Source organism: Lepidochelys kempii, chromosome 2, assembly GCF_965140285.1.
Source record: "Lepidochelys kempii isolate rLepKem1 chromosome 2, rLepKem1.hap1, whole genome shotgun sequence".
Classification (NCBI taxonomy): domain Eukaryota; kingdom Metazoa; phylum Chordata; order Testudines; family Cheloniidae; genus Lepidochelys; species Lepidochelys kempii.
The window spans coordinates 222,867,778-222,894,983 of NC_136381.1; the positions used below are offsets into that span (position 1 = coordinate 222,867,778).

The 27,206-nt window shown below is 39.9% G+C and overlaps 1 protein-coding gene across 9 annotated transcripts in view; it reads left to right on the forward strand.

The window, feature by feature from the left end:
• The window catches only part of SGCE (sarcoglycan epsilon), a 59,336-nt gene that overhangs the window by 18,331 nt on the left and 13,799 nt on the right, over positions 1-27,206 (forward strand). For 5 of the 9 annotated variants that reach the window (XM_073333917.1, XM_073333910.1, XM_073333908.1 and 2 more), the window contains 7 exons: positions 2,598-2,755; positions 5,327-5,399; positions 9,360-9,558; positions 11,027-11,189; positions 21,226-21,437; positions 22,164-22,190; positions 22,912-23,100. In XM_073333917.1, coding sequence (XP_073190018.1) covers positions 2,598-2,755; positions 5,327-5,399; positions 9,360-9,558; positions 11,027-11,189; positions 21,226-21,437; positions 22,164-22,190; positions 22,912-23,100 — 1,021 coding nt within the window. Of the gene's footprint in view, positions 1-2,597; positions 2,756-5,326; positions 5,400-9,359; positions 9,559-11,026; positions 11,190-21,225; positions 21,438-22,163; positions 22,191-22,911; positions 23,105-27,206 lie in introns of those variants that run through there. The other 4 variants (XM_073333915.1, XM_073333916.1, XM_073333911.1 and 1 more) reach the window with 3 other exon arrangements.

The following is a 27,206-nucleotide window of genomic DNA, read 5'->3' on the forward strand; positions in this document are numbered from 1 at the left end:
ACTTGACACCGGCTGCCAACTAGACATGGAGCCATTGATCACTACCCGTTGAGCCCGACAATCTAGCCAGCTTTCTATCCACCTTATAGTCCATTCATCCAGCCCATACTTCCTTAACTTGCTGACAAGAATACTGTGGGAGACCGTGTAAAAAGCTTTGCTAAATTCAAGATACAATACATCCACTGCTTTCCCTTCATCCACAGAACCAGTAATCTCATCATAGAAGGCGATTAGATTAGTCAGGCATGACCTTCCCTTGGTGAATCCATGCTGACTGTTCCTGATCACTTTCCTCTCATGTAAGTGCTTCAGGATTGATTCTTTGAGGACCTGCTCCATGATTTTTCCAGGGACTGAAGTGAGGCTGACTGGCCTGTAGTTCCCAGGATCCTCCTCCTTCCCTTTTTTAAAGATTGGCACTACATTAGCCTTTTTCCAGTCATCTGGGACTTCCCCCGTTCGCCACGAGTTTTCAAAGATAATGGCCAATGGCTCTGCAATCACAGCCACCAGTTCCTTTAGTACTCTCAGATGCAACTCATCCGGCCCCATGGACTTGTGCATGTCCAGTTTTTCTAAATAGTCCCTAACCACCTCTTTCTCCACAGAGGGCTGGCCATCTATTCCCCATGTTGTGATGCCCAGCACAGCAGTCTGGGAGCTGACCTTGTTCGTGAAGACAGAGGCAAAAAAATCATTGAGTACATTAGCTTTTTCCACATCCTCCGTCACTAGGTTGCCTCCCTCATTCATTAAGGGGCCCACACTTTCCTTGGCTTTCTTCTTGTTGCCAACATACCTGAAGAAACCCTTCTTGTTACTCTTAACATCTCTCGCTAGCTGCAGCTCCAGGTGCGATTTGGCCCTCCTAATTTCATTCCTACATGCCCGAGCAATATTTTTATACTCTTCCCTGGTCATATGTCCAACCTTCCACTTCTTGTAAGCTTCTTTTTTATGCTTAAGATCCGCTAGGATTTCACCGTTAAGCCAAGCTGGTCGCCTGCCATATTTACTATTCTTTTGACACATCGGGATGGTTTGTCCCTGTAACCTCAACAGGGATTCCTTGAAATACAGCCAGCTCTCCTGGACTCCTTTCCCCTTCATGTTAGTCCCCCAGGGGATCCTACCCATCCGTTCCCTGAGGGAGTCGAAGTCTGCTTTCCTGAAGTCCAGGGTCCGTATCCTGCTGCTTACCTTTCTTCCCTGTGTCAGGATCCTGAACTCGACCAATTCATGGTCACTGCCTCCCAGATTCCCATCCACTTTTGCTTCCCCTACTAATTCTTCCCTGTTTGTGAGCAGCAGGTCAAGAAAAGCTCCCCCTCTAGTTGGCTCCTCTAGCACTTGCACCAGGAAATTGTCCCCTACGCTTTCCAAAAACTTCCTGGATTGTCTATGCACCGCTGTACTGCTCTCCCAGCAGATATCAGGAAAATTAAAGTCACCCATGAGAACCAGGGCATGCGATCTAGTAGCTTCTGCGAGCTGCCGGAAGAAAGCCTCATCCACCTCATCCCCGTGGTCCGGTGGTCAATAGCAGACTCCCACCACTACATCACTCCTGTTGCTCCTTCCTGTTGTTACTTCCAAGATACTTACTGTCCACAGCTCCTACTCATTATCTGCATCCTCCTGCTGTGAGAAAAAAGAGCTGCTTATTTACCTTATTCCCAGAATACCTTGTCTGGAGTCTCAAACTTTCATCACTTTAGGAACTACAGATCACAACATTCCTGGGGTCTGTGCTGAAATCAGGAGCAGAACAGTGTTCAATGAGGAGCTTACCCTTAAAAGGCCAGCACACCATATTTAAGTGTTATTTTACTGGTTAAAAATTGTCTCAGAGAAATCTTGTTGTACTCCTGTCTTTTAGGCTATCACAAATTTCTTAAAATAAAATCCTTTTCCTTTTCTGTCCTGTGGCACAAGCTTGTTGGCAATGTTTGCCTCTTTCCAATCTTCTGAAATGGGTACATTTGAAAGAGTTTCTCTAAAGCAAATCTGTTGCCCAGTTGTCAGTGTTGAGGACCTGTGTCTTGACATGACCACACATGGTAAGGTGAGGAAAAAAACAGAGTCTCCCTCTGACACTAAGGTCCTCAGAGGTAGACATTGTCTCTAGAGCCTTTAAAAAAATTAAAGGTTTTTGTTGCTTGGAAATACTGGGCTTTTGCTTCTGTTGGTAGGGAGGCTGGATGATTTGGTGTTCTGGGAAACCCAAGCTCCTATGAAGCCAGGACCTAGCAATTGATGGGTGGAAGCTGAAGGGGTCATTAGGGCTCTAAGACAGTACAAGCACACTGTACTCTGCTCTTGGCCATACATTTCAAATATGGGATTCCTGCCAATTACACATGCTGAAGCATGGACACAGGAGTGTGGCTCTCTCAAACTGCACTTTTATACTGATAATAAGAAATTAAAATTTTATTATTTCCCTATGGAACTGCAATGATGTGTTACAAAACATTATAGTAATTGTGTTTATATGACAAAACTGAACTCAAAATTATTTAATGGAAACTTCAAAAACAAATTGCATAAACTTCATTTTTTGAAAACATTCTAATATTGTGTATCTTATATAGGTGAGATAAGTAATGATCCTATAACATTTAACACCAACTTAATGGGTTACCCTGACAGACCTGGATGGCTACGCTACATTCAGAGGACACCATACAGTGATGGAGTATTGTATGGATCACCAACTATAGAAAATGTGGGCAAACCAACCATCATTGAGGTACTTCCTTTAAAAGCATTAGAAGGTTTTATTTCATTTTTAAATCTTTATCCCTTAATATAAAATAGTGTGCAAAATAACTTCATAAACAATTAAATGAAGAACATCTAAATATTTAACTTTGCACTTTTCTTTCCCTTCAGTGCAAACAAATACAGTTGTTAAATCAATTAACAGAGTTTTTTATTTACTTTTTATCACTTAGTGGTAAATTATTCATGTTTAATAACTAACACCAAATGTTTTCCTATTCTAATCTCCTAATTACTAATGCTGACAAAAATCACTATTTGTTGTATCTATGTCACTAATATGAATATAATTCCAAAATTTTAAAAGTACTAATTATATAGTGAATAGCAGTTGAAAGACAAAAGCTGTATGATTCTCAGTCATGCCTTTGGTCCCCCACCACAGATTAGGAAGTCAATGGAGCAACTCTGCAGCTCACAACATTATGAAAAAATTGCTACATTAACTTGCCAGTTCTACCAATTTTGCTTGGACAGCCATATATTTGTGTCAAACTCTTGATTAATTGCTTCTCTTGGTTTTATTAACTTGTTCTTCTCCAAAGATTAAACTGTAAACAGCAGCCTAGGTTCTGATTCTACAAACAGTTCCACATGTGGTTAGTTTTATGTACATGTGTAACGTTCCCCTATAGTGTTATCTGGACTGGTGATCTGCTAGATCACCCCAATCCTTGACTCTGAGAGCCAGCCTCAGCCTGCTCTGCTGTGAGAACACCCACTCCTGAATTGTTCATGCACAGCCTCTGGCATATAAACTGTTCGTTGGATTGTGCAACCGAATGACACTAGCTAATATCTCTGGTCCCAGACACAACTCTAGGAACCTCCGTCTTGTAGCGTCCAGTTATGCCCGCTAGATGCTGCAAACTTATATGAATTTGTCAATTTAACAAAGAAATTGATGTGTACCAGGCTTGTTATCGCAAGAGGAGTCTCTGACATGCTTCAAACCAAACACACTGCTTCAGGTAGAATAAACAAACAGATTTATTAACTATAAAATAGATTTTAAGTGATTATAAGTCAAAGCATAACAAGTTGGATTTGGTCAAATGAAATAAAAGCAAAACTCATTCTAAGCTGATCTTAACACTTTCAATGCCCTTACAAACTTAGATGCTTCTCACCACAGGCTGGCTGGTTGCTCTTCAGCCAGGCTCTCCCCTTTGATCAGTGCTACAGTCACTTGGTGTGGTGTCTGTAGATGTAAGTGGAAGAGAGAGGAAGAGCATGGCAAACATCTCCTCCTTTTATCATGTTCTTTCTTCCCTTTTGGCTTTGCCCTTCCCCCTTCAGGGTCAGGTGAGCATTACCTCATTGCAGTCCCAAACTGGCCAAAGGAAGGGGGGTGACTCACTTGAGAGTCCAACAGATCCTTTTGTTGTTGCCTAGGCCAGCATCCTTTGTTCCTGTGAGACTGGGCTCGGTATGTTCCATACCTGCCCTGATGAGGTGTGAACTGCCTCTCTGCTCTTGGAGAGTTTTTGCCTGGGCTTATTTTAAGCCATGAGGATACATTTTCAGCCTCATAACTACATACTTTGAAATTATAACCTATAACATTACTGTAACAACAATGATCAGTGCATCATGAGCCTTCTGAAGACACCCAACATGACAAACTTTGCATTGGATACCACACAATCATTTTACAAGGATGAACATGTGGGTGCTATGTGTTCCCCCGAGGTACAGAGCGTTACAATATGGTTAGTCCAATTGATTTCAGTGGCACTAATCACATGCATACTATTAACCATGTGCAGAATAGTCTGCGGGATCAGAACCCTGGATTGCTTAAAGAAACTGTTTTTAAAATTGTTCTTTTTTGAGCCGTGTCTGTTTCCAAACCTGCATCAGGATCTGCGAGGATGGATTCTTGCTGCTATATAGAGTACCACTGAAGTCAGTGTAACTTTGCACAGGTACAAGGATCTTTGCACAGATGCATTAGCAAATCCCAGTATAGTTCTGAAGATTCTACGTGAGCACAGAAATATGCTAGTGATACCAATGCATGATTGGGTCCTACATTTTGATGTGAGCTATATATATATATATAGTTCACCTATCTCTACTCTTTGACTTTATCATACTTAGGTCAATAAAACAAGAAAAAAATACGGGAAAAAAAAACGAAACAAACTGCTCCCTCTTGTTCCTGAAATGGAGCTGAGAGAGAAAAGAATACAGGACTAGGGTAGGCTTACCACTTGTATGTAAATATGTTATCCATGTGGCATCTGAGAATATTAGTGCAGTATAAATAACTATATAGACTAGTTTGAAAATCCCAATAAGCTGTCTTTATTTAATACAGTGCTCCATCAAAGCCAGTAGGCCTGCTCATTCATCTTTCATGTTTCTACATTTATAGTCCATAGAGGTTATTTTTTTAGTATTCAAAAATAAAAATAATTACATATATTAGTGAATACTTTTAATTTAAGAAAAACAATACTTTTCTATGCTGAATTAATTAATTTTGGTTTTCATATTTGTACTACCATTTTAGTATCATCTGTTTTTATTCCAGATCACTGCTTATAACAGGCGCACCTTTGAGACTGCAAGGCATAACTTGATCATCAATATAATGTCAGCAGAAGGTATGTACAGAAGAGATTTTGCAGCACTCTAGATTGTATAAGTGATAAATTGTTAAGATTACATGATTTTTAAGATTTGATAAAATACTGTCAAACATTAAGCAGTGTTTCAACTAAAAGCATGAGTGGTGAGGAGGAGGTAAGGGAAACTTCCCTGTCCTGATTCATCCTGTTTGTTATTTTTTGCTAAACCATTTTAACCAGGGCTGATTTATGCCCTGTTCTTAAAAATTCTTCTGAAGAGCTAATTTTTTTGCTTTTGGAACCAGATTGTACCAAACTGTATATTTTCTACACCTATGCCACATACAAGGGATATCGCTCTTCTTCTGCAAAGTATTTGTTTTGAAACCAATAGTAGTGAGAGCTGTATTTGAGAAGTGCATCAAGCCTTTGAAGTTAAAAAGACAAAGAAACATGCAGGGATGTCAGCATTATTTTGCATATCAGTTGGTTAATGAAAGATATATCTAACTCAGGGATCGGCAACCTTTGGCACGCAGCCCGTCAGGGAAATCCGCTGACAGGCTGGGACGGTTTGTTTATCTGCAGCATCCGCATGTTCAGCCGATTGCAACTCCCACTGGCCTGGCACGGAGAACTGCGGCCAGTGGGATCTAGGATCAGCCGAACCTGCAGATGCTGCAGGTAAACAAATCGTCCCAGCCAAACAGAGGATTTCCCTGATGGGCCACGTGCCAAATGTTGCCGATCCCTGATCTAACTGGAGGATTAGACATTTAAAGCATAGAATGAAAAACTTTTTGCAAAGTTAGGGACACTGGGTCAAATTAAGCAGTGACATAATCAAGTACTGCTTCATTGAGGTAAATTGAGTTATACAATTTTGTCATCCGCAATAGTGGATGTTGGATTTTGAAATGGAGGCAGGGAGGCCCAATATGCTTTTTTAATGTCTTTATGAAAGACAATGAATTTCATAATATCAAATGCTTTAGACAAGCAATGACCTTAAAGATTCAGGTTGCCTTGCAAAACAGCTAGTTGCATGTTCTATCAACTGTCATTGATAAAAATTCTCCAAATAAATAGAATGAGCTAAATTCTAATTTCGTTTATATTGGTGAAAATCTTGAGCAGCTCTGAAGTCGGTGGAACTGCTCCAGACCTACAGTGTTGTTGAGTTCAGAATCTGGTTCTCTGGGCCACATTCAGCAGAAATGTAGATGAGAGTGCAGGTTAGTCAAAAAAGGAGCATAAGTGGTAAAGAAATGTAATTTGCATTGATTTGGTATTCAATGGATAGGCAAAACAAGTGTCATACACAAAAGAAATTGTCCCAAGAGAAGCACATAACAGAATGTTTTATGATAAGGTAAAGGGCTGCATTCTCTTCCACACTTTTCCTGTTATATATTCTCGTTGGCACTCCCTGCAAATAAAAATCCTTACCTACTGCTGCTTTTTCTGGGAGCAGCTTCTCTACATTCTTTTAGTTTATTATGTAAACACATTGGATATGTTATCTCCTATTCCACATACAGAACTCCTATTCTTGTCACTGGCAGCGTAATACTTACATTGAGTAGAGAATATGTCCCATTATCAGAAAAACAGAGGGGTTCCATAAAGCAATAGTCGCTTTTTTCTTCTTCCTTTTCAAATTGTCATAGGGACCAACAGTGTAGTGTGCTGAGCATTTTGGCCTCAATCCAGCAATGCATTTAAGCACATACTTAACTTTATGCACGTGGTTAGTTCCATTAACTTTAATGGAACTGCTCATATGCTTAACTTATAGCATGTGCTTAAGTGCATTGCAGAATCAGAACGATGGCTCAGGGCACTGGAATACCAAGCCTTCATTCCCTAGATTTTAAAAGCAACGCACAGGCTTTTAACTTTGATATGCCTCTTGAATTTACTACTTATTTTATTGCTAAATCCCCACAACATATAGAGGTCAATAGCTGATGTATCACCAGAGGAAGAAAATCCCCCCCAAATGCATTTAGGTAATTGTGAAATGATTCACTGCAGTTAAATCGTAATGCTGAATGTGTGACAGTCAATTCCACAGTTATAGACAGATGTCATAAAAACTCAGAAAGAAAACTGGTATGTGATCACAAAGCATCTATCTATTCTAAAAGTAGCAAAAGGAAAAATGCCAGGCAACAATTTTTTGCATACATTTTTTCTCCTCAAATTTTCTGCATTGTGAACATCCCTTTCATCTTCATAATGTTACTATGTTGATTTGTACAAAATACCCTATCATACTTAACTAATAACATCTGTTTTATCATGAAAGATTGTGAAAGTCCTGTTTTACTAAATTTAAAAGCCAGTGTAAAACTAAATAAATAAACCAAGTGAAAAAATCAAATATCATCTCCAAGAAGAGTGGAAAGGATTTAAAAATGAAGCATATTGATATTCATTTAGGAAAACCTGTGTCCTTCAATACAGTTTGTTACCCGATTGCAGTATGTAACAGTGTAAGTAAAATATTCAGAAGTCTGTAAAATCAGAAAACAAGACATAAATACATGTAATTTGAGTTAATGAGACCTGTAAAATGAAAATTCCTGTGGTTTTTCTTTAATATTTGAAAAAAGGCTTTTTATTTTATCAGAGCTCTGACCACTACTCCTGGCCTCCTCTCGGTGCTTTTAGAATATCTGTCTATGGAGAAAAAATGAAATGTGCATATTGAATTTATGAGTGTGCACAGGATGCAAATGCACAATGCCACAAAAATAGTGGCACACAAAACTGCAGCACCCAGGTGTAGCAGACAATGTTCTGTGGTAACTTTTACATTTAAAAAAGTAGATGTTTCAGGTTAAACAAGTTGCAAACAAGTCACAGTTCAAAACTGAAAACAATATAAGTCACCTTAAAAATACCAACACCACTGATCTGGCTTAAAAGTAGAACTGGGCAAACTTTTTTAGGCAAATTGAGTTTTCACCGAAAAATTTGTTTTGGTCAACCTGAATCTATGAATTTGACACTCATAATTTTGACCATTCACAAAACAACCAGAGGAAGAGGAGGTGAAGGTTGTGGTGGTAATGGTCATGATGCTGCTGCTTCTGCTACTGCCCTTATAATATTGAGCCCAGTGGTAAGGGCACTCACCTGGGATATGGGAGATAGAGGTTTGAATTCCTGCTCTAAAATATACCTGATATGGACTTTCTCAATTAATTGAAAAGTCAGAAAAAAATTGGATTTGGTTTGACCAAACTGATTCATTTTTTTAACATATTTCAGAACTGCCATCCAGCTGAAAAATCAGTTATTTGCCCAGCTCTCCTTAACATTTAGCAAACCATTCTAATTGTGGGTGTGGACAGTTTGTGCATTTTGAAGTTACTGATTACTTAGACAGGAGGAAACTAAAGTGGGACCTACAATATAGGCTGTCATCACCTTCAGTTTCAACATGAAATTGTGGCCTATTGCATTTACAGGTTCCAGCCTACAATATTTCATCTTGAATGAATCATCTCATGCCACTCAGGTCAGGGTATGAAACATTGCAGGCTGGGACTTGTAGTCATTGCAGGCCACTCCTCTTTGCCCAAGAGTAGGGTAGCTGCAATTTTCTTCACTTAATGCAGATTAAGCGTTGTCTTCAGGGGCAGATCCTGTGCAGATGTACACTGTCATAGCTTCATTGAAGTCACAGCTCTATGATAATTTACACCAGCTGAGGATCAGCCCTCAGGTTATTTGCAGGTTGCCAATAGCTCCATAAATAGGGCAAAGCTTGAATGTTTCTTTAAAAAATAGTTGGTGCTATTATAAATAAACATAGTTTGATAATTAAACAAGAGTGGCCAGATCAGATTCAGAATATAACTTGATATCATAAAGGATTTTAGGAAGGTGCCTCCTCAGTCTTCTTTCATAAATCAGTAGTGCAGTACTCAACCACCATTTTAGATCTTTTGTAGTAAAGACATAACTCTTTCCTTCACAAACTAGATTTTCCTTTACCATATCAAGCGGAGTTCTTCATAAAGAATATGAATGTAGAAGAAATGTTAGCAAGTGAGGTTCTTGGAGATTTTCTTGGAGCAGTGAAAAATGTGTGGCAACCAGAGCGTTTGAATGCTATAAACATCACCTCAGCTCTAGACAGGGGAGGCAGAGTTCCACTTCCTATTAATGATATGAAAGAGGGGTAAGCACATACATATATATCTATATCTCTATATATCTAATCTGTTTATAAGTCTTTAGCATTCAAAATAAGTGTCTCTGAAGTGTTTAATGTTCCTTTCAGGCATTCAAGACTTTTTGGAAGTTACTTTTTAAAGAACAAACTTTTGGAAATTGTTACTACATTTACAAATACGTAAGTTCCCAGAGGCCCCAGATGGGGGGGATCAAGGTCTTTTGACCTTAGGTGCTGGGAATTTACAATCAAAGAAACATTAACAGTTTTCCCTGCTTACAAAACAGGTGGAAGGAAATAAGACTCTTAATCTACAATTCCAGTTTTATATCCCAGTAACTGCAGAGCGTAATTTTGATTCATGACTCTGAAGTTCTACAACATAGACCTCACAAAACTTAAAATTAGCTCAGCTGCATTCTGTTCCAAACATCACAGGCACATTTAAAGCTACATCTTCCAATACAATAGCTCTTAAATTTAGAGTTCACTGATTAATATTGCTTGGGAAGGGGCTCGTGCCTTTGCATTAGAAGTTTTAGGAGTTTTGTTTTTTAATATACAGAAAAGAACTTACAGGAGAAATATGCCTTGAGCAAAATTTTCCTTTTTTAGTGTTTTTTTGATGGAGAGTCTTCTTGAAGTCTGTCATTACAGTTGAACAGCAGCTAAAGAAAATCTGGCACCCAACCCCCAAGTAAGGTATCAGTGAAGTTTGTTCATTGAACAATGTCTTCAAGGTCCCTGGATTCTGTGACTTTCTGGTGCAGCAGATTATATTCTGTAATAGTTTCATTTATTCATTTCAATTGAGATAAGTATGAAAATGAATAATAGTATCAGTACAGTAGCCCTTGTTTTATTTACTTTGACACTAAAATCAGTTTGTTTTGTCCCACACTCTGCTTTCAGTATGTTTCAAAATTTTATAATTGACAGTGCATAACTGTATTGTGGAATTTGTTGAGAGAAGCTGGATGTTTTGGCAGGTTGGCATCAATAATAAATTGCAGTTCTAATTTAAAGCATTTTCAAATACATTTTACAATTTATACGTGGGAAGAAGTGAATTTTCAAGAATGCTATGCTGAGCAAAATTCTCTTATATGAAATGGAACTATTTTAACAGAACTTCCTAAAGTACTTTATCAATGATTTATTGCTGTGTTTACCTCAAAATCCTGAACTTTGAGCTTCATAAACTTTTTTAATGAAAACTGACTACTGCTAGTCATAATCACACAGTACACTCAAGCAGTAGTAGGAATGTAATAAGTAGCTAGAGAAACAGTTTGGTCCCAGTTCATTGTGGCTACATTGGAAAAAGTGATGTCATAGCCTATAAAACACAATTAGCTGTTTTAGAAATGAACTATGGTGATTATTGGAATGCAGAGGACTAGACTGTGTTCATCAGATATTTATTTATTAATGGATATCCTGGTGACACTTTGTCACACATCTTTTTCTGCAGTGTCTATGTTATGGTTGGTGCAGATGTTCCATTCTCCTCATGCTTACGAGAAGTGGAAAATCCACAAAATCAGCTGAGATGCAGCCAAGAAATGGAACCTGTAATAACGTGTGATAAAAAATTTCGTACTCAGTTCAATATTGACTGGTGTAAAATCTCTTTGGTGAGTTACTTTCCTTGCCCTGCATCAGCAGAGTATTTACTGGCAGCAGTTCTTCTTTAGAGCACTTCTTGGATGGCATGTTTCTTGACCCCCTTTTTTGGCAGTGCTTGCAGCAAGAGAAGTGAATAGAAAACTTATTTGCCATCTTTTGATTTATATTTGCCTGCACAATTAAAAGACAAATCACACTTCCAAATTTAAAAAAAATGAAGACTATGTTAAAATGAAGACTGAATTTAACAAAAGCCCCCACAAAACTTCCAGTTATAAATAAGTTGTGCCAAACAAATTTAATTACCTTGTGAAGTACAAAAGGAATGTTGAAGACCTATACAGCACTTGGACTTCAGTAAGGCTTTCATTATAGTGCCACATAAAAACCTGTTTAAACACTGGATACATAGTAATATACCATTAAATGGATTAATTTAAGACCTGATTCACAGTATCAGGAAGTGTTTATTAATCACAAGACTTTTAACGAAGAACAATGTCATGTGATTCACCACAAAAGGCCAGACATTTAAACCAATGCAACTTTATTTCATTAATGATCTAGATGGATGTAAAATTAACATTCATTGAATATACCAGCAATATCAAAACTGGACATGTAGCAGGAGAATGATGTTACAAAACTGCGAAGTTGCAGGGAAAGATTAGAACAGTCAACTGAATGCAATGAGATGAAATTCAGTAATAATAAAAGTAAAGTTATATTTCTGGTAACAAGCAACTTAGGCCATGCCTACATGACCACTTATGTCGACAAAACTTATGTCGCTCAGGGATGTGAAAAAAAACACCCCCTGAGCGACATAAGTTTCACTGGCATAAGTGGTAGTATGCACAGTGCTATGTCGGCAGGAAAGCATTTCCCGCCGACATAGCTATCGTCTCTTGTTGAGGGTGGTTTAATTATGTCAACGAGAGCACTCTCTCCGATTGGCATAGAGCGGCTACACAGGCGATCTTACACAGGCGCAGCTGCATTGGTACAGTTGTGCCACTGTAAGGTCTCTAGTGTTGACTTGGCTTTAGATAAAAATTGCTGGTGGGCAAGGAAGCAAACCTCTGTAAACAGTGAATTGATGAAAAATTTGGGAGTGACAGCAGATAAACTAAATACGAATCTCATGATTTAGTGTCATTGGGAGGGAAAAAAGTCATGGCAATTACAATTTGGTATCAATGTGCATTCAGTTCTTGTTCAAGTAGATGTAGCCCCGTATTCCATTTAGGTGCATGTGCACACAGAGCAGAGCCGGAGAATTTTGGCAGCAATACCATTAGAAGGGGTGACACTTGCGCCTCCTGGCCAAAGTCCCTCCCCTGACTATATGAGGCGGTGCCACTACAACCCCCTTCAGTTCCTTCTTACTACCCGTGGCTGGAGTTGGGGTTCTGTATAGTTCCTAACCTCACAATCTCTCTATGTCTTAGTGACTTTTCTAGTTGTGTATAGTTAATTAGTACCCTTAGTATAGTGACAGTTAGATTTAGTGTTAGTTAGCTTTAGTTTAACTAGGGTTTAAACATTGTCTGTCATGTGGGGGAGCGATCCCCAACAACAATGTCCATACATGGTGCTTGCTGTGCTTAGGCGAAGCCTATGTCAAGGAGTGGTATTCAATTTGAAAATCATTCACAAAATGGACTTGGGTGGCAAGGGATCTTCATCTAAAGCAGCACTTGCTCGACCAGGCAAGGCGGCCTGCTTCTGCACTGAGGTTGGATTGGAGATTGCTCTTGGGTTCTGAAGGTGCTGCTACTTCAGACTCTGGAGCTGGTGCCTCTCCAAAGAGACAAGGGAGTCGCTTTCAGTCAAGTGCGCCCAGGAAAAGGTCACATAAGACTGATCGAGGTCACTCCAAATCACGTGGGGACTCATCTGCCTCCTCCAGAAGGAGTCTGGACTAGCATGGTGTGAATGCCGCTGCACAGGATGCAGCAGGTCCCATTAACTGCTCCCAGGTACCAAGCAGGAAGGTCAGAGACCCCGTACTGTCAATTCTGGTTCTGGCTCCAGGGCATCCGTTGAGTCCAGTACCAATGAAGGTGATGCCAGCACCAGCTTTTTCTGTGTCAGCATTGTATTGGGCAGCAACTGACTTCCTCTGCCTTTATGTCCTGACCTTTCCCTTGGTCCAGGACTTTGCCAGGCCCGCATAATTTATATCCAGTGAGTGAACCCGTGAGTCTGTCAGCCCTGTACCCCAATGTTTCCCTTCCACAGTAGAAGTCTGGTGGGGGCCGGGATTGGCACAAGGGAACTCCTGGGCACCGGAAACTTCTTTGGCACCCCTGCTGTCAGCGCCACCAATGTGTTACCATGGTGGCACTCACCGCCCTCCACTTCAGCAGTCTTTCACCTTGGTACCAGTGCCAACTTCAGGATTGGCTCTGTTTCTGGCACTGGAAATGATGGAGACATACTTGGTGCCGGCAGCACCATTTCCACCCTCTGCACCTGTTCATTCTGGGCTACGGGTGAGTCAGACTGGTTGCTCTATCCCTCAAGGCTAGCTCCACCTTATCCCTGAAGCCCAGGACTCTTTGGTGTTCAGGTTGAGATCTTTCTCCTCTTGCACTTCATCACCTGACCCTCAGTGGGGGCCATTCATGGGATGGGGCCTACTGATCACCAATGACTTACCCATATCAGTGGCCTCCATGGAATGCATGGCATACGCCTCAGTCATGTAGCTCCCACTTCTCGTCTTGCTCTAAGGCAAGATCACTGGGCAGGTCTGTGGTGGTGACCATTGATCTGCCACAGGCCCAAGGTGCACCTTCCTCCTGAAGAGCCTTCAGTATCATCCTATCTAGATCTGTCAGTCCTGTAGCAGGATTTGGCCCTGGCACAGTTAACTGCTTCATCTTCATCCCAGACGATTCCACAGTGCCTGGCTCTTCCTCTCTGTTGGTACCAGAGGATTTCAAGGTGTACCAGGACCTTCTGTGGTACCTGGCTGCTTTCTTGGATATTCAAGGAGAGTTCTTGAAGGAGAATACCCATAAGTTGTTGGATATCCTGCAGCAGTATGCCCCGGGGAGAGTCGCTGTCCCTATTAATGATGTGCTCCTAGAGCCTGCTAAGGTTCTCCGGAACATGCCAGCTTTGGTATTGCCTACTGTGAAGTGCATGGAGAAATGCTTCTTCATTCTGGTGCAGGGATTTGAGGATTTTTACTCACATCTGGCCCTAGATTCCCTAGATGTAACTGCAGTGAATGATACAGCCTGGCAGGGCAGATTTAAATCCACTCCCAAGGATAAGGACTAAATGGATGAACATGACAGGTAAGAAGATTTACATCTTCTCTTTCTTGCAAATATGCATTGTTAATCAGAAGGTATTCCTGTCCAAATCTGATTTTGTGAACTGGATGGCTATGTCTAAGTTTGTGGACCAGCTGCCTGAGGAATTTCAGGCATTTATCACTGACGGCTGCTTGATAGCTAAAACTTTATTGCAGTCCACACTGGATGTCACGGATACATCACCAGAGTGATGGCCTCAGCAGTGACCATGAGAAGGGCAGCCTGGCTGTAAAATTCAGGCATTCTCCCTATGTGCAACCGAGTGCTTTTTTTTGGACAAGATAGATGAGACTCTGCACTCCTTCAGGGACTCTAGTGCAGTGCAGAGGCACCACTACAGTGGTCAACAGTAATAGCATCATTCTCAGTGCACATTTGGGCAGCCTCCCCACCCCCATCCTAAACCCACAACAGTGGGGACTTCCCCAGAAAGGGGCATAGGTCCCAGAGGAGGCAGCATTTGGGACCAGGGTTTGGCCAGTCAACACACCTTCCCCCAGCACTCCTCACCTTTCCTCCCTGTTCTTCTGGACCATTTTGGTCCAGAGCAATATTCCAGTCGTCACTGTCTTTTCCCCACCCCTACTGTGAAAGAGATCCAGCCTGTCCCCAAACAATGCTTGGGGTTTGATCACCACCAATAGCTGGGTCCTAAGCACCTTCTTAGGAGGGCTAGGCCCTCCAGTTCCTTTCCAGCCTCCCTGCCACCTATCCTCCCTGTCCCTCTTCAGGGACCCCTCTTATGAGAGCAGGTTCACAAGCTATTGGCTTTGGGGGTTGTGGAGGAGGGTTTGCTGGAACACCAGGGTCAGGGCTTTTATTCCCAGTACTTTCTGGTGCTCAAATCCAAGGGAGTGATAAGACCCGTACTTGACCTGTACAGCCTCATGAAATATATCAGCTACACGAGGTTCTGAATAGTCACTCTGTCAACTATCTTCCCTGCATTCTCAGAACAGGTTTGCTGCTCCGGACCTTCAGGATGCCTACTTTCATGTGGTGATTTTGCCAAGCCACAGAAAATGTCTTTGATTCATGATAGCAGAGCACCATTTTCAGTGTATGGTGCTTCCCTTTGGCTTCTCTTCTGCGCTTCAGGTTTTTACCAAATGCATGGTCGTGGGGATGGCATACTTCAGGAAGAAAGGATTCCACATTTTCTCATACCTGGACAACCGGTTACTGAGGAGCAGGCCCATAGAGGAAGTCCTTTCCCATGTTGACACTACACTGTGCTTGCTTGACTGTCTGGGTCTCATCCTAAACACCGAAGAATCAATTTCCCACTCAGAAAATTGAATACATTGGAGCCCTCATAGACTCTATGAGTTTGAGAGCATTTGTGCCAACTGACCGTTTTCAAGTGATTCACCACCTTTTCCTAAGTCTGCAGTCTCAGCCTTCTCTGACAGTCCAGATGTGCCTGAGGCAAGCAGACATGTGGCTCCAGTTTTCATGGTTACACCTTTGCACCCTTAAAATGTGGCTCAGGACAGTTTACTGTACCACTCTTTGGACAGAGTTGTCTGTCTCCTTCCACTGGTCCTGGACTCTTTGCAATGGTGGACACTTCTAGAGAATGTTTGTCAGGGAGTTCCCTTCATCTGGCCCTTATCAACCAGGTATGTTGTCACAGATGCCTCCCTGGTGAGCTGGGAAGCATATCTGGGGTTGCTGTACATTCAAGGTCTGTATTCAGAGCAGGAGTCCTCACTGCATATCAATTTACCGGCGCTTCTGGCCATCTGTGGTGCATGTCACACTTTTCTGAACTGTATCAGGGGCTCAGTGGTTTGTTCACATACATTGCAGTGTTATTGTAAGTATTATGTGAACAGGCAAAGGGGCACATACTCCAGGATGCTCTGCCAAGAGGCAATCAGGTTGTGGCAGTTCTTCATCGAGGAGAGTATCATGCCAATTGCTGACCACTTGCCCAGGGTCCAGAATCATCTCACAGACCATCTCAGCAGGAATTTTTCCCTGAATCATGAGTGGTCCCTGAAGACAAGTGTGCTCCGGGTTGTCTTTGTGGCTTAGGGCATTCCGATGATCAACTTGTTTGTTACAAGCAACATCAGGAAATGTCATCTGTTCTGCTCTCAAGAGGGCCTCAGACTGGACTCCCTGTTTGACATCTTCTATCTTGGCTCCAGTTAGCACGTCTGTATGCTTTTCCCCCAATCCCAGTCATTCCACAGGTCATCCTCAAGCTGAAGGCTCATTCTCATTGACCCAGTGTGGCTGACACAGTGCTGTTTCTCTGGCCTTCTAGCACTGTCAGTTCAGCCTCCCATACCCTTTCCTCTCTATCCAAACCTACTCACACAGAATCATGGTCACATTTTAAATCCCATACTCAGTTCCCTGCTTCATGGCTAAACAAGGAGGAATTGTGGTGTTCTATGGCTGTTCAACAGGTCCTACTCAACGGTAGAAATTCCTCTACCAGAATGGCCTATTCACAGAGCCTTGCAAATCTGCAGGTATCTGCTTTGCATCCATGGATGCGGATATCTCTGGATCATTTTTGCGGATTGCAGATCGGATGTGGATACAGATTTTGTATTCATGCAGGGCTCAACCTATTTGGCAAAATGGAAGCAGTTTTTGGTGTGGTTGTTGGCCCCCAGAGTTTAACCAGTGCTGCCTTCTATTCAGGACAACTTTGAGTACTTGCTGCACCTTCAGTCATTGGGCCTTGTGCTTAGCTCATTGAGAGTACATTTGACGGCAATATCAGCGTTTCATCCCCCCTATTCAGGGACGATCAGTCTTGTCCAGTGCCACAGTAGCAAGATTCTTAAAAGGACTTCGTTATCTCCATCCTCCAGTCCGTGAGCTGATTCCTCTGTGGCACCTTAACACGGTCCTAGCGGTTTTAATGGGACCTTCATTTGAGCCCCTGGTATCTTCTTCCTTTCCGCTTTTGTGTCAGAAGACTGCATTCCTGTTTGTGATAACATCTGCAGGGAGAGTCTGTGAGTTGCAGGCTCTGATGGCAGAACCTTCATGCACACAATTCTCTACCGATAAAGTGACTTTACAATCACACCCTGAAAATTTTGTCTAAAGTGGTTTCTCGGTTTCATTTGAACCAAGTAGTATATTTACCAGTGTTCTTTCCTAAGCTGTATTCATCTCCAGAGGAGCAGCACATTCATACATTATATGTCAGTGGACATTTAGCCTTCTGTCTGGACAGGACTAAACAGTTTCCTGCTGTGCCTCAGCTATTTGTGTCATATGCAGATCGTATGAAGGGGCAAGAGTCTCTTCACAGACTCTCTCTAAATGGATATCCTCCTGTATCAAGACTGCATATGAAATGGCTTCAGTGGGTGAGAGCGCAAGCTGTGTCAATAGCATTCCTCAGTGATGTCCCAACCTTGGACATTTGCAGGGCTGCTACATGGTCATCCATACATACAGTTATGAACCGTTATGCCATTACCGCATCTTCCAGGGCAGATGCAAGCTTTGGTAGGGGGCAGTCCTGCAATCCTTGTTTAGGTGGACTTGGAGCTCTGCCTCCTGGGGTGCTTGCGAATCACCTAAGTAGAATACTCAGCTGCATCTACTTGAAAAAGAAGTTACAGTTACTTACTGTAAATGTGGTTCTTCAAAATGTGATGCAGATGTGTACCCCATGACTAATCCTCTGTCCCCTCTGTATTGGAGTCTAGTCTTTGGGCACTCGGTGCCAAGGAACTGAGGGGGCTCAGGGCAGTGCTGCCTCATATAGCCAGGGGAGGGACTATGGCCATGAGTGTGAATACCGCCCCTCTATGGGTACTACTAGACAAAATTCTCTGGCTCCAGTGCACTGGGTGCACACACACTTAAGTGGAATACATGGCTTCATCACATCTCAAAGAACCAATTACTGCAAGTAACCATTTCTTGTCCTTTGGGATGGATCTGTACATCCCCGGTAAGCACAAACTGCTGAATGCAGTGGCTAGCGCTAGTGGCTGAGAGGCAGGAGCAGACTGTGCCCCCCTCAGTACTGTATCCAGGTTCACTTCCTTTGAATACCAACTAGGGGCAAAGGAACAGGTAGGAGACGTTTTACAACCTTTTTCCAGTCATTCATAACACATTCGTGCAACACAGAGCAGGGTTTACTTTTTGGTATTTAAGAAATGTGCTTAATATATAAATGTATTTATTAAGAAATATATCAATAGCCAATAACCAGATTATTGTAATATAAAAGTAGGTCTTTTGGATTTATTTTATCAAATAACAAAAATTAGTGTTTAATAAAATAAATTGAAAGGACATATTTTTATATTACAGTAATCTGATATTTGCTATTGATCTGTTTCTTAATAAATACATTTATATATTTAATCTTACTTCTGTGACAGGGTCGGGCCGGATGGCTGCAGGAGAGTAATAGAAGGCAGATATATTAGCCCCAGGTTAAGTAGGTCCCTTTTCCCTGGGAAAGGTAACAGGGAAGGTTCCAGAACAATCAGGGACTTTCTGGAGACAATTAAGACAGACAGGCTGATTAGAACACCTGCAGCCAATCAAGATGCTGCTAGAATCAATTAAGGCAGGCTAATCGGGGCACATGGGTTTAAAAAGGAGCTCACTTCAGTTTGTGGTGCGTGTGTAAGGAGCTGGGAGCAAGAGGCGCTAGGAGCTGAGAGTGAGAACACATACTGTTGGATGACTGAGGTGTACAAGCATTATCAGACACCAGGAGGAAGGTCCTATGGTGAGGATAAAGAAGGTGTTGGGAGGAGGCCATGGGGAAGTAGCCCAGGGAGTTCTAGCTGTCGCACAGCTGTTCCAGGAGGCACTCTAGACAGCTGCATTCCACAGGGCCCTGGGCTGGAACCTGGAGTAGGGGGCGGGCCCCCCAAATCCTCCCAACTCCTGGTCAGACACAGGAGGAGTTGACCTGGACTGTGGGTTCACGAAAACAGCCAAATTGAGGGCTGCCGTGAAGCTCCAAGGCGAGCAAATCTGCCAATAAGCGCAAGACCCACCAAGGTAGAGGAGGAACTTTGTCACACTTCCTTATGTAAAATAAAATAATGCAAAATGAGAATGGGTTAGTCGAAGTGTTACTTACAATATATCTGAAGATCAGCAAAATTTCTTTAATTTGGTGAAACCAGAACTTTGAATAGATCCTCTAACTTCATTTATATGGCTGATCAAAAATATCTGTCTTGTGCTATGGCAATGTTTAGAATGAGTCTTCAAAAGTGCTTTTAAAATACCTATTTTTAGTGATGTCAGATTATTTGGAGATAATGGTCTTCTAGTCAACAATTTTTTAAAATTACTATTTTCATTTGTACAACTATTCAGCTACTGAATAAATATTTTAGTAATCTTTTTAATATTTGTCTTTTTAAGTTTTAGTTTGTCACTTTATGCTGATCTTCTAAATTATCCAATAATCGATAAGGCAATATTTCATCTAATGAAATGAATGCGTTTGTTGTTACCTAGATTTAAATGAATGAAAGAAACATTCACCTTATGTATTAATTATATTCTGAAGTCTACTAGTTCATATATGTTACTATATGGGATTATTTTATTTTATATTCAGATTGAATAAGCACAAGCACAACCAGGGCACATAATTAGATTAAAAATCCCTTACGGTGAAGTTAATACTAAATAATTGAGCTTTACTGTTATACAGTAGTTGATTACATTAATTTCCCCCTTTTAGTGGGGTTTGAAAGTTCTACATTGCTTCTTTCCTCTACTTTCTAGTGACGTACAGTACACTTTGGGAGTGTGAATGGGATGAATAATTGAACAGAAGCAGGATAAATATTACTTTATCAAAAACTGGGGAATTGGATGTCTGAGGGAATTAATAATGGGATATATACACCCTTTCTGCTTTATGTTACAAGAAGAGAAGGGTGAATGATGAGTTTCTTTGGTTCAACGGCAGTTCCAAAAAAAAATTTTCCGCTTGAACCAAAAATGAAACTTTTGAAATTTTCAGCCAATCAAAAAGTTAAAAAAATGAATTGTGTCAGTGTTTCTTTTTGTATTTTGTTTCTTTTTAGAATCAAAGGAAAATTTGAAATTAGAAGTTATTTCAAATAAAATCAAAACTTTCATTTTGAAAATATCCAAATGAAACATTTCAGGTTTTCAGAATGTTGGGGGTGTTCCCCCCCATAAACAATTTGATTAAATTGACACTAATTTGAGTATTGTTTTTGTATCGCTGAATCATCATTTTTCACCAAAAAAAATTTTGACTGCAAAATTTCCCTAGCTCTAGTTAAAAGTACAAAAGCTTGTCCTGGGTGATATTGACCAGAAAATGGTTATTTGGTAGCTTTCTGACTTCGATAATTTTTCAGAGAGTTTATTGTATGCTCAATGCCCAATGCTGTTATTTGGTAGCTATTGAGTGTCTTAAATAAAATTAATTGGTGGTCTCAGTCCAGTTCACATAACAAATTGTCACCATTTTGGGGTAGTCACAGCAGTGGTCAATGAGCATTTTCTGTGATTTGGTCTTTAATGGGAATTAAGACAATGGAATACCTTACATGAAAAAGTCTTTGGAAAAATAAATGGAGATGTGAGATTTCATATAATTTGAAATGCTGTGCTGTATAGTGTTGCTTTTTCTGATTTATGGTTGGTTAAAATTCTTTTCATTTTCTACATACATTTGTTAATTGGTTATGTAATTGTCTTTCTTTTGTATCAGGTTGATAAAACAAAACAAGTTTCCACCTATCAGGAAGTGATCCGTGGAGAGGGAATATTACCTGATGGTGGAGAATATAAACCACCGTCTGATACACTGAAAAGCAGAGACTATTACTCGGATTTCCTAATTACACTGGCAGTGCCCTCGGCAGTAGCACTGGTGCTTTTTCTAATACTTGCTTATATCATGTGCTGCCGACGGGAAGGAGTGTGAGTACTTTAATTAGTAATTGTAGATTTTTCTGAGATTATAATTCATATGAAAGCATTCTGTAGAAGTGTCATTCAATTCATAAAAACACTTTTTAAACAGACGAGCAGAAATATTTAATATATATTGTACTGTTTTCCATCTAAACATGCTTTAAAATTAATAGTAATCTCCAAGAGAATGGATTTAGGGACTGTAGTTCTATTCAAAATGGTTAAATCATCCATGCACAAAAAAAGTAAAATAAAAATAAAGGACCCACCAATTCAGGACAATTATTTAATTGGACTAAAATTTTCATTCACTGAACATTAATTTTAAAGACCCTAACTCTAGTAAAATAAATATTGCTAAGGACCTAAATTGAATTTAGGGTTATAAAAGCCAAACATATGAAACAAAAGCAGCAAGTAACGTAGTTTCTTCCATCTCTTACATGTACCCTGATTTTATTTTGTCATAGTATTTATTTTAGCCAGAAGCTTTTTCCTTAACTTGCATTTTCATTCACTTGTGTGTGGTTGTCTGTCTGTCATCAGTATCAACAGCTCTATGTGTGTGCTCATCCAGTTCTTATCATTAACCTGGTGGCAAATGCTACCAACTTAATTTGGTGGTATCAGTGTCAGCATTTCCACATCATGTACTGTTTCCATCAGCAGATAGATTTAATGTTCCAACTATCAATGCTATTATTTAATTCATAAATTTTGTTTTGTTTTTAGGGAAAAGAGAAACATGCAAACACCAGAGTAAGTGTCTTCTTTCCTGTTATTTTTCTTTCTCATTTAATTTTCATTTCTCAGTAGCTTGTCATGCTTCATACATGTGTCATGCTCTTCTCTCACTCTCCTTGATTCACAGTCTAATTCATATATGTGAAAGCTGCTATAAAACAGAGAGGTGTGGCAAGGCTAGCAGGTCAGAATAAAAAGGGTTTGAAATTAATAAAGATCAGTTTAATGTAAAATCATTTAGAGTAATAATATTATGTAATTAATGTTCATGCATATGTGATGGCCAATCTACATTTTTACAAAGCAATGGACAGATGAAAGAACTTTCATGAAAGGTATCCCGTGCCTACATAATATTCTGCCATAAAATTGAAGCTGCTGTGAGTATTTAGGAATCCAGCACAAGAAACAACAATATAAAAGTTACCAAAACTTTTATGTTTACAGCAGGAAATAAATGGAATATTAACATTAGATTGCATAGTCTAAGATATTTTAGAAAAATACTTCTTCATACAGCATAGTCTGACGGAACAATTCTTTTTTTCAAAATTAAATAACTTAAATATTTGTTTTATACTGAAGCTGTAGTATAATTGTTCTACTGATAGGCTGTAGTATGCATCAAAACCCTTGTATTTTAAAGAAAAAACAATTTTCAGTGGTTTTACAAAACTATCCATATTCTTAGAACCCTTTTTAAGAAAAATATGTATTTTATTTCCTTTTAACATAGTATCCAGTTGGTCCACCACAGTGCTATACAGAAATCCACCAAAGAGCTTCGTGAGATGTCCAAAAATAGAGAGATAGCATGGCCTCTTTCAACACTTCCTGTGTTTCACCCAGTTACTGGTGAGATTATACCACCTCTTCACACAGACAGCTTTGATAATACTAGCATGCCACTAATGCAAACACAGCAGTAAGTATCAATTTAGATCTTTAATGCCTATAATGATTATGATATACAATTTAGCTGTGGAAGCCAGTGTTATTTCTCTGAATATATTCATGTACTATGTATCTCCATAGTTAAAGTTGCTTTGAAATTTGCATTTAAAGCAGAAATGAAATCTTAGTTTCACTAAGATGAACACCAACAGAACTATGCAGATATATCAGCTACTTCCATTGCTATCAGCCTTCCTCCCAGACTAGAGGCAAAACATCACTGAAAACCAGAAATGATCATTTCCATTCTTCAAAACTTAGCTTGTCAAAAAAATTAATCTTGCTCTATCCCTGATGCTCTTGTGGTCTTCTGGACATATCTCTACTGAGTCAAGGTGGGACTCTGGGAAAAGAGATGGGGCTGTAGAAAGAGTGACCAGGGATGTGAGGCAGTAGCCTGAAAGTAGGGCTTGGAGGATCATGGTTTATACCGTGGTTCACTGAGGCAACAATGCTTGGGGAGGCAGGTGCCTCTTCACAAAGGCACTGGCATATCATAGGCTTCTCATGGCACTACTGCCTGGGTCCATTGGAAAGTAGAAGCAGTAATACCGAGGGAGCTCTTTAAGTATTGATACCTTGATGCAGAAACACTACACTACCTCAGCTTCCTTACACAGTTTTGTTCCCCCACCAAAAACCTTTTCACCCCCACATATCCCCAGTCACCACCTTTGCTCCCCTTCTTCCTTAATCAACCACTTTGCTCCTCAGATATTCTGACGCTTCTTCCAATTCCTCATAATGCACCATACAGCAGCTCTATAGGAAACCAAGGAAGGGTGAAGAGCCATGAAGCAGTGGGATGAGGATGCAGGGAAATGAATAGGGGATATAGGGGTACACAGCAGGGGTATGTTAGGAGAGGATTGGAAAAAAGTGGGACTTCAAGCTGCAAGAGCCACTGACGATAGGAATGGGGAAGAAAAAGCAGCTTGTTAAGAGTATAGCTGCTCCTTCCCAAAAGCCCCTCCTAGCTCAGGTCTGCTGTTTTTCTCTTGCTCTCCACTATAACCTTGTTGTCCCTTTTCTCCATGTGCCTCTTTCCCCGTATCCTCATTTACATGCACATCCTGAGTCTCCCCCTACAGCTTCATATATGCACGTAAATTTCTTCCAAGTTGCTCCTCCACAATGTTGCTTCTCCAGGCCTCCACCTTGAGCAGCCCTATGCTCCCCACAGCTCTGTGGGGACCAGCAATACAGGAGGGAGAGCATATTGTGGAGTGGGGCAGTGGGAACAGGTTTGCACAGGTTGACATAGGTGAGGGCAAGTCTGCAGGTTTCAGCACAGGAAATGGGGCTGTGAAATATCCCCACCAAAAAGTTTAGTCAGCTTTGGTTTAAGGTGACCAGTCTGCATATTCCATCACTACAAACTATAAAAAGCAAAGAAATAAGCTGGCAGTTAAGTCATTTAGTAGTCAGTCGACACTTCACTCTAGAGCTGGCCAGAAAATTCTTATGAAAAATTTCACATTTTCGGGGGGGAAACCCATCCCAAATTGGGACAAAAATTTTAACGGGAAGGGAGTTCCAGAAAAATTATGTTTCAAGAGAACCAAAACAAAATCATTAGGTTTGCTGGCTACAAGCTGGGAAGGCACTTGTACGTGAAACTGAGCTGTCATTTTAATTTTCTGTCAGAAATTTTTTGTGGGGCAAAAATTTGATTATGCAAAAAGGGCACTGTCTGTTGAAAAATTCCTGATCAACACTACTTCACTCATCAATTCCCCTTCTTAACCTATATTTACCTCTCCTCCAGCATCCTCAGTCAAAATATTTCTACCATTACATTTTGTGTAGGATGATAATCAGTGTTGCCAACTCTTGCAATATGGTGTGTTTCTTAAAGCCCTACCTGCGGGAAGTATGTGGTTAGGTGAGCATCTCAGCTTTAGTTTTTATTTAAAATGTGTAGGTTTTATGGTTGCAAAGAGAAGCTTGAAAACATTATCTAGTACACCCTAATGGCACAAAACCCAGTAGCTAAATAAATGTTGGGTTCTTTTTGTTTTATAAAAAACATGATTGCTTTGGGGCCTGACTCATAATTTGTAAATGCTTGGCAATACTATAATAATAGAAATAGAACACTGCAATAATTAGAGAAAATCTATTTTTTCTCTAGTTCTCAAAAAAAAATTAATGTTTACATTAGAACTACTTTTGTTGACCTTTCAAATTTCATTGAGTGTTGAAAATCTCAGTAATAATATTGCGCTAATGCAGGAAAACCAGAAAGTGAAATTGGAGTTTCATTATCCAAACTGAGTGAAATACAAAAAGTAAATAAAACAGCAAAAATGATAATACAAAATAATCTTATAATTATAATTGGTAACACAAGGAGCTTTTTAAAAAATTGTGTATTACTTTTTATCTCAACAGTGTCTCTTTACTGTCATTGCATTAGAGTATAACATTTTCATTTTAAAGAAGAATTATATGTATCAGTTTAGGACTACCTCTGATTCATATTTCATATAGTACACATATTACTAAAGTGACATTTAGTTAAGAACTGTCATCTTGTTTCATATCTACACTGTATAAATATTAAGACATATTTTGGATACCAACATCATAATAGTGGATTAAACAGAAGGGATTAAAATTCTCTCCACAGTTACTCAGGCAACATTGTTGCAGTCTTGTCTCAACCTGTACTTTTAAATAGATATCTCAATGTAAAAATATATTAGAGAATATGAAATAAATTGGTTTAGAAAAGTATTTTTCTGCTTTCCTCTGCTCTGCTCAAACATGCTTACTCCAGCCCTTTGCAGTCATTTTCAGTTGTTTTTCCTCTGAAGTCAGTGGAAACAAAACAAAAAATAGCCATTTCTGTTGAAGTTTCACAAAAACATTTTCCCATGCACCCTCTGCTGGCTCATCGTAAGCAGTTAGTTGACATTTCCAAGAGCAAGAAGCATTCCTATTTGTGCTTTTAAATAAATAATTTTTGATTTTTGCTGTGATTAATAGACTTAAACATCAAATTCACTTTCACTGATTGGCTTCTGTTTCAGTTATAAAGATGTAATGGAGAATTGGACAAAATTAGTAGGGAACATACAGTAACAACCTGCAAATGCCCAAATGTGGGGAGTAATCTAATGTGAAGGACACAATAAATTTTGTTGTTAATGCAGGGGGGAAAAAATAGGATGGAGTTAATTTCTTCAGCATACATAACATTCAGTAAGCTTCTAGTTTAAAATTAGGGCTGCCCCGCATAAATTTTTGAAAGGTATGTTATATTTTCAAATCTGAGAGCATTATAAACAAAGGCAAAGAAACTGCTTATCTTATCTTTATGTGGGGGAAAATCAATTCAAGAAAAAATCTGCCATTAATAAGGAAGATGCTGGAGATGAGAAGAATGTGTATGCCCAGCAAGTCCATCTTCCTGCCAAGAGGAGGTTGTTTCTTAAAGTGCTTTCATCAGTCTGTATGGGCCAAATTATGATATCTTTATTCAAGTTGTGTAGTAGCTTACTCCTCTAATTGATTTTGGTGTGACTACTCACCAAATAAGGTATAATCAATTTGAATAAGGTTACTAGAATCTGACCCTAATTGTCTCATGTAATGGGGAATTCTGCACCTTTCTTGGGCATTTATTCCACATTCTCACACATCTCTGTTTGATAACTTTTCCTACCATTTAGCTATTACTCTAGTTATTTTACTTATATCCCCATTTACTACTCTAACCACTCTCCCTTGTTCAGATCTTACAAATATTTTTAGACAGCAATGTTATTCCCCCACTGTCTATTTAGTTCCTTTCCTTTTTTCTCATTATTCAATGCCTCTGCAGCCCCCTAATTATACTTATTGATTTTCTTGGATATCCCTCCCACTTATCTATCTGTTGGTATTGAGGTACTGAGACTGGTACTGAGACTAAACACAAACTAAACACAACTAAACAAAATGTGGAACATTTTAGGTGTAGTTCCACAATGCAATGGGAATTGAAGGTTGTCCATTCCTCACATTATTGAGTCTACTAAGAGGGACTGTCATGTCCCTGCTCCATGACATAGCACTTTTTGTCTCTGGGGA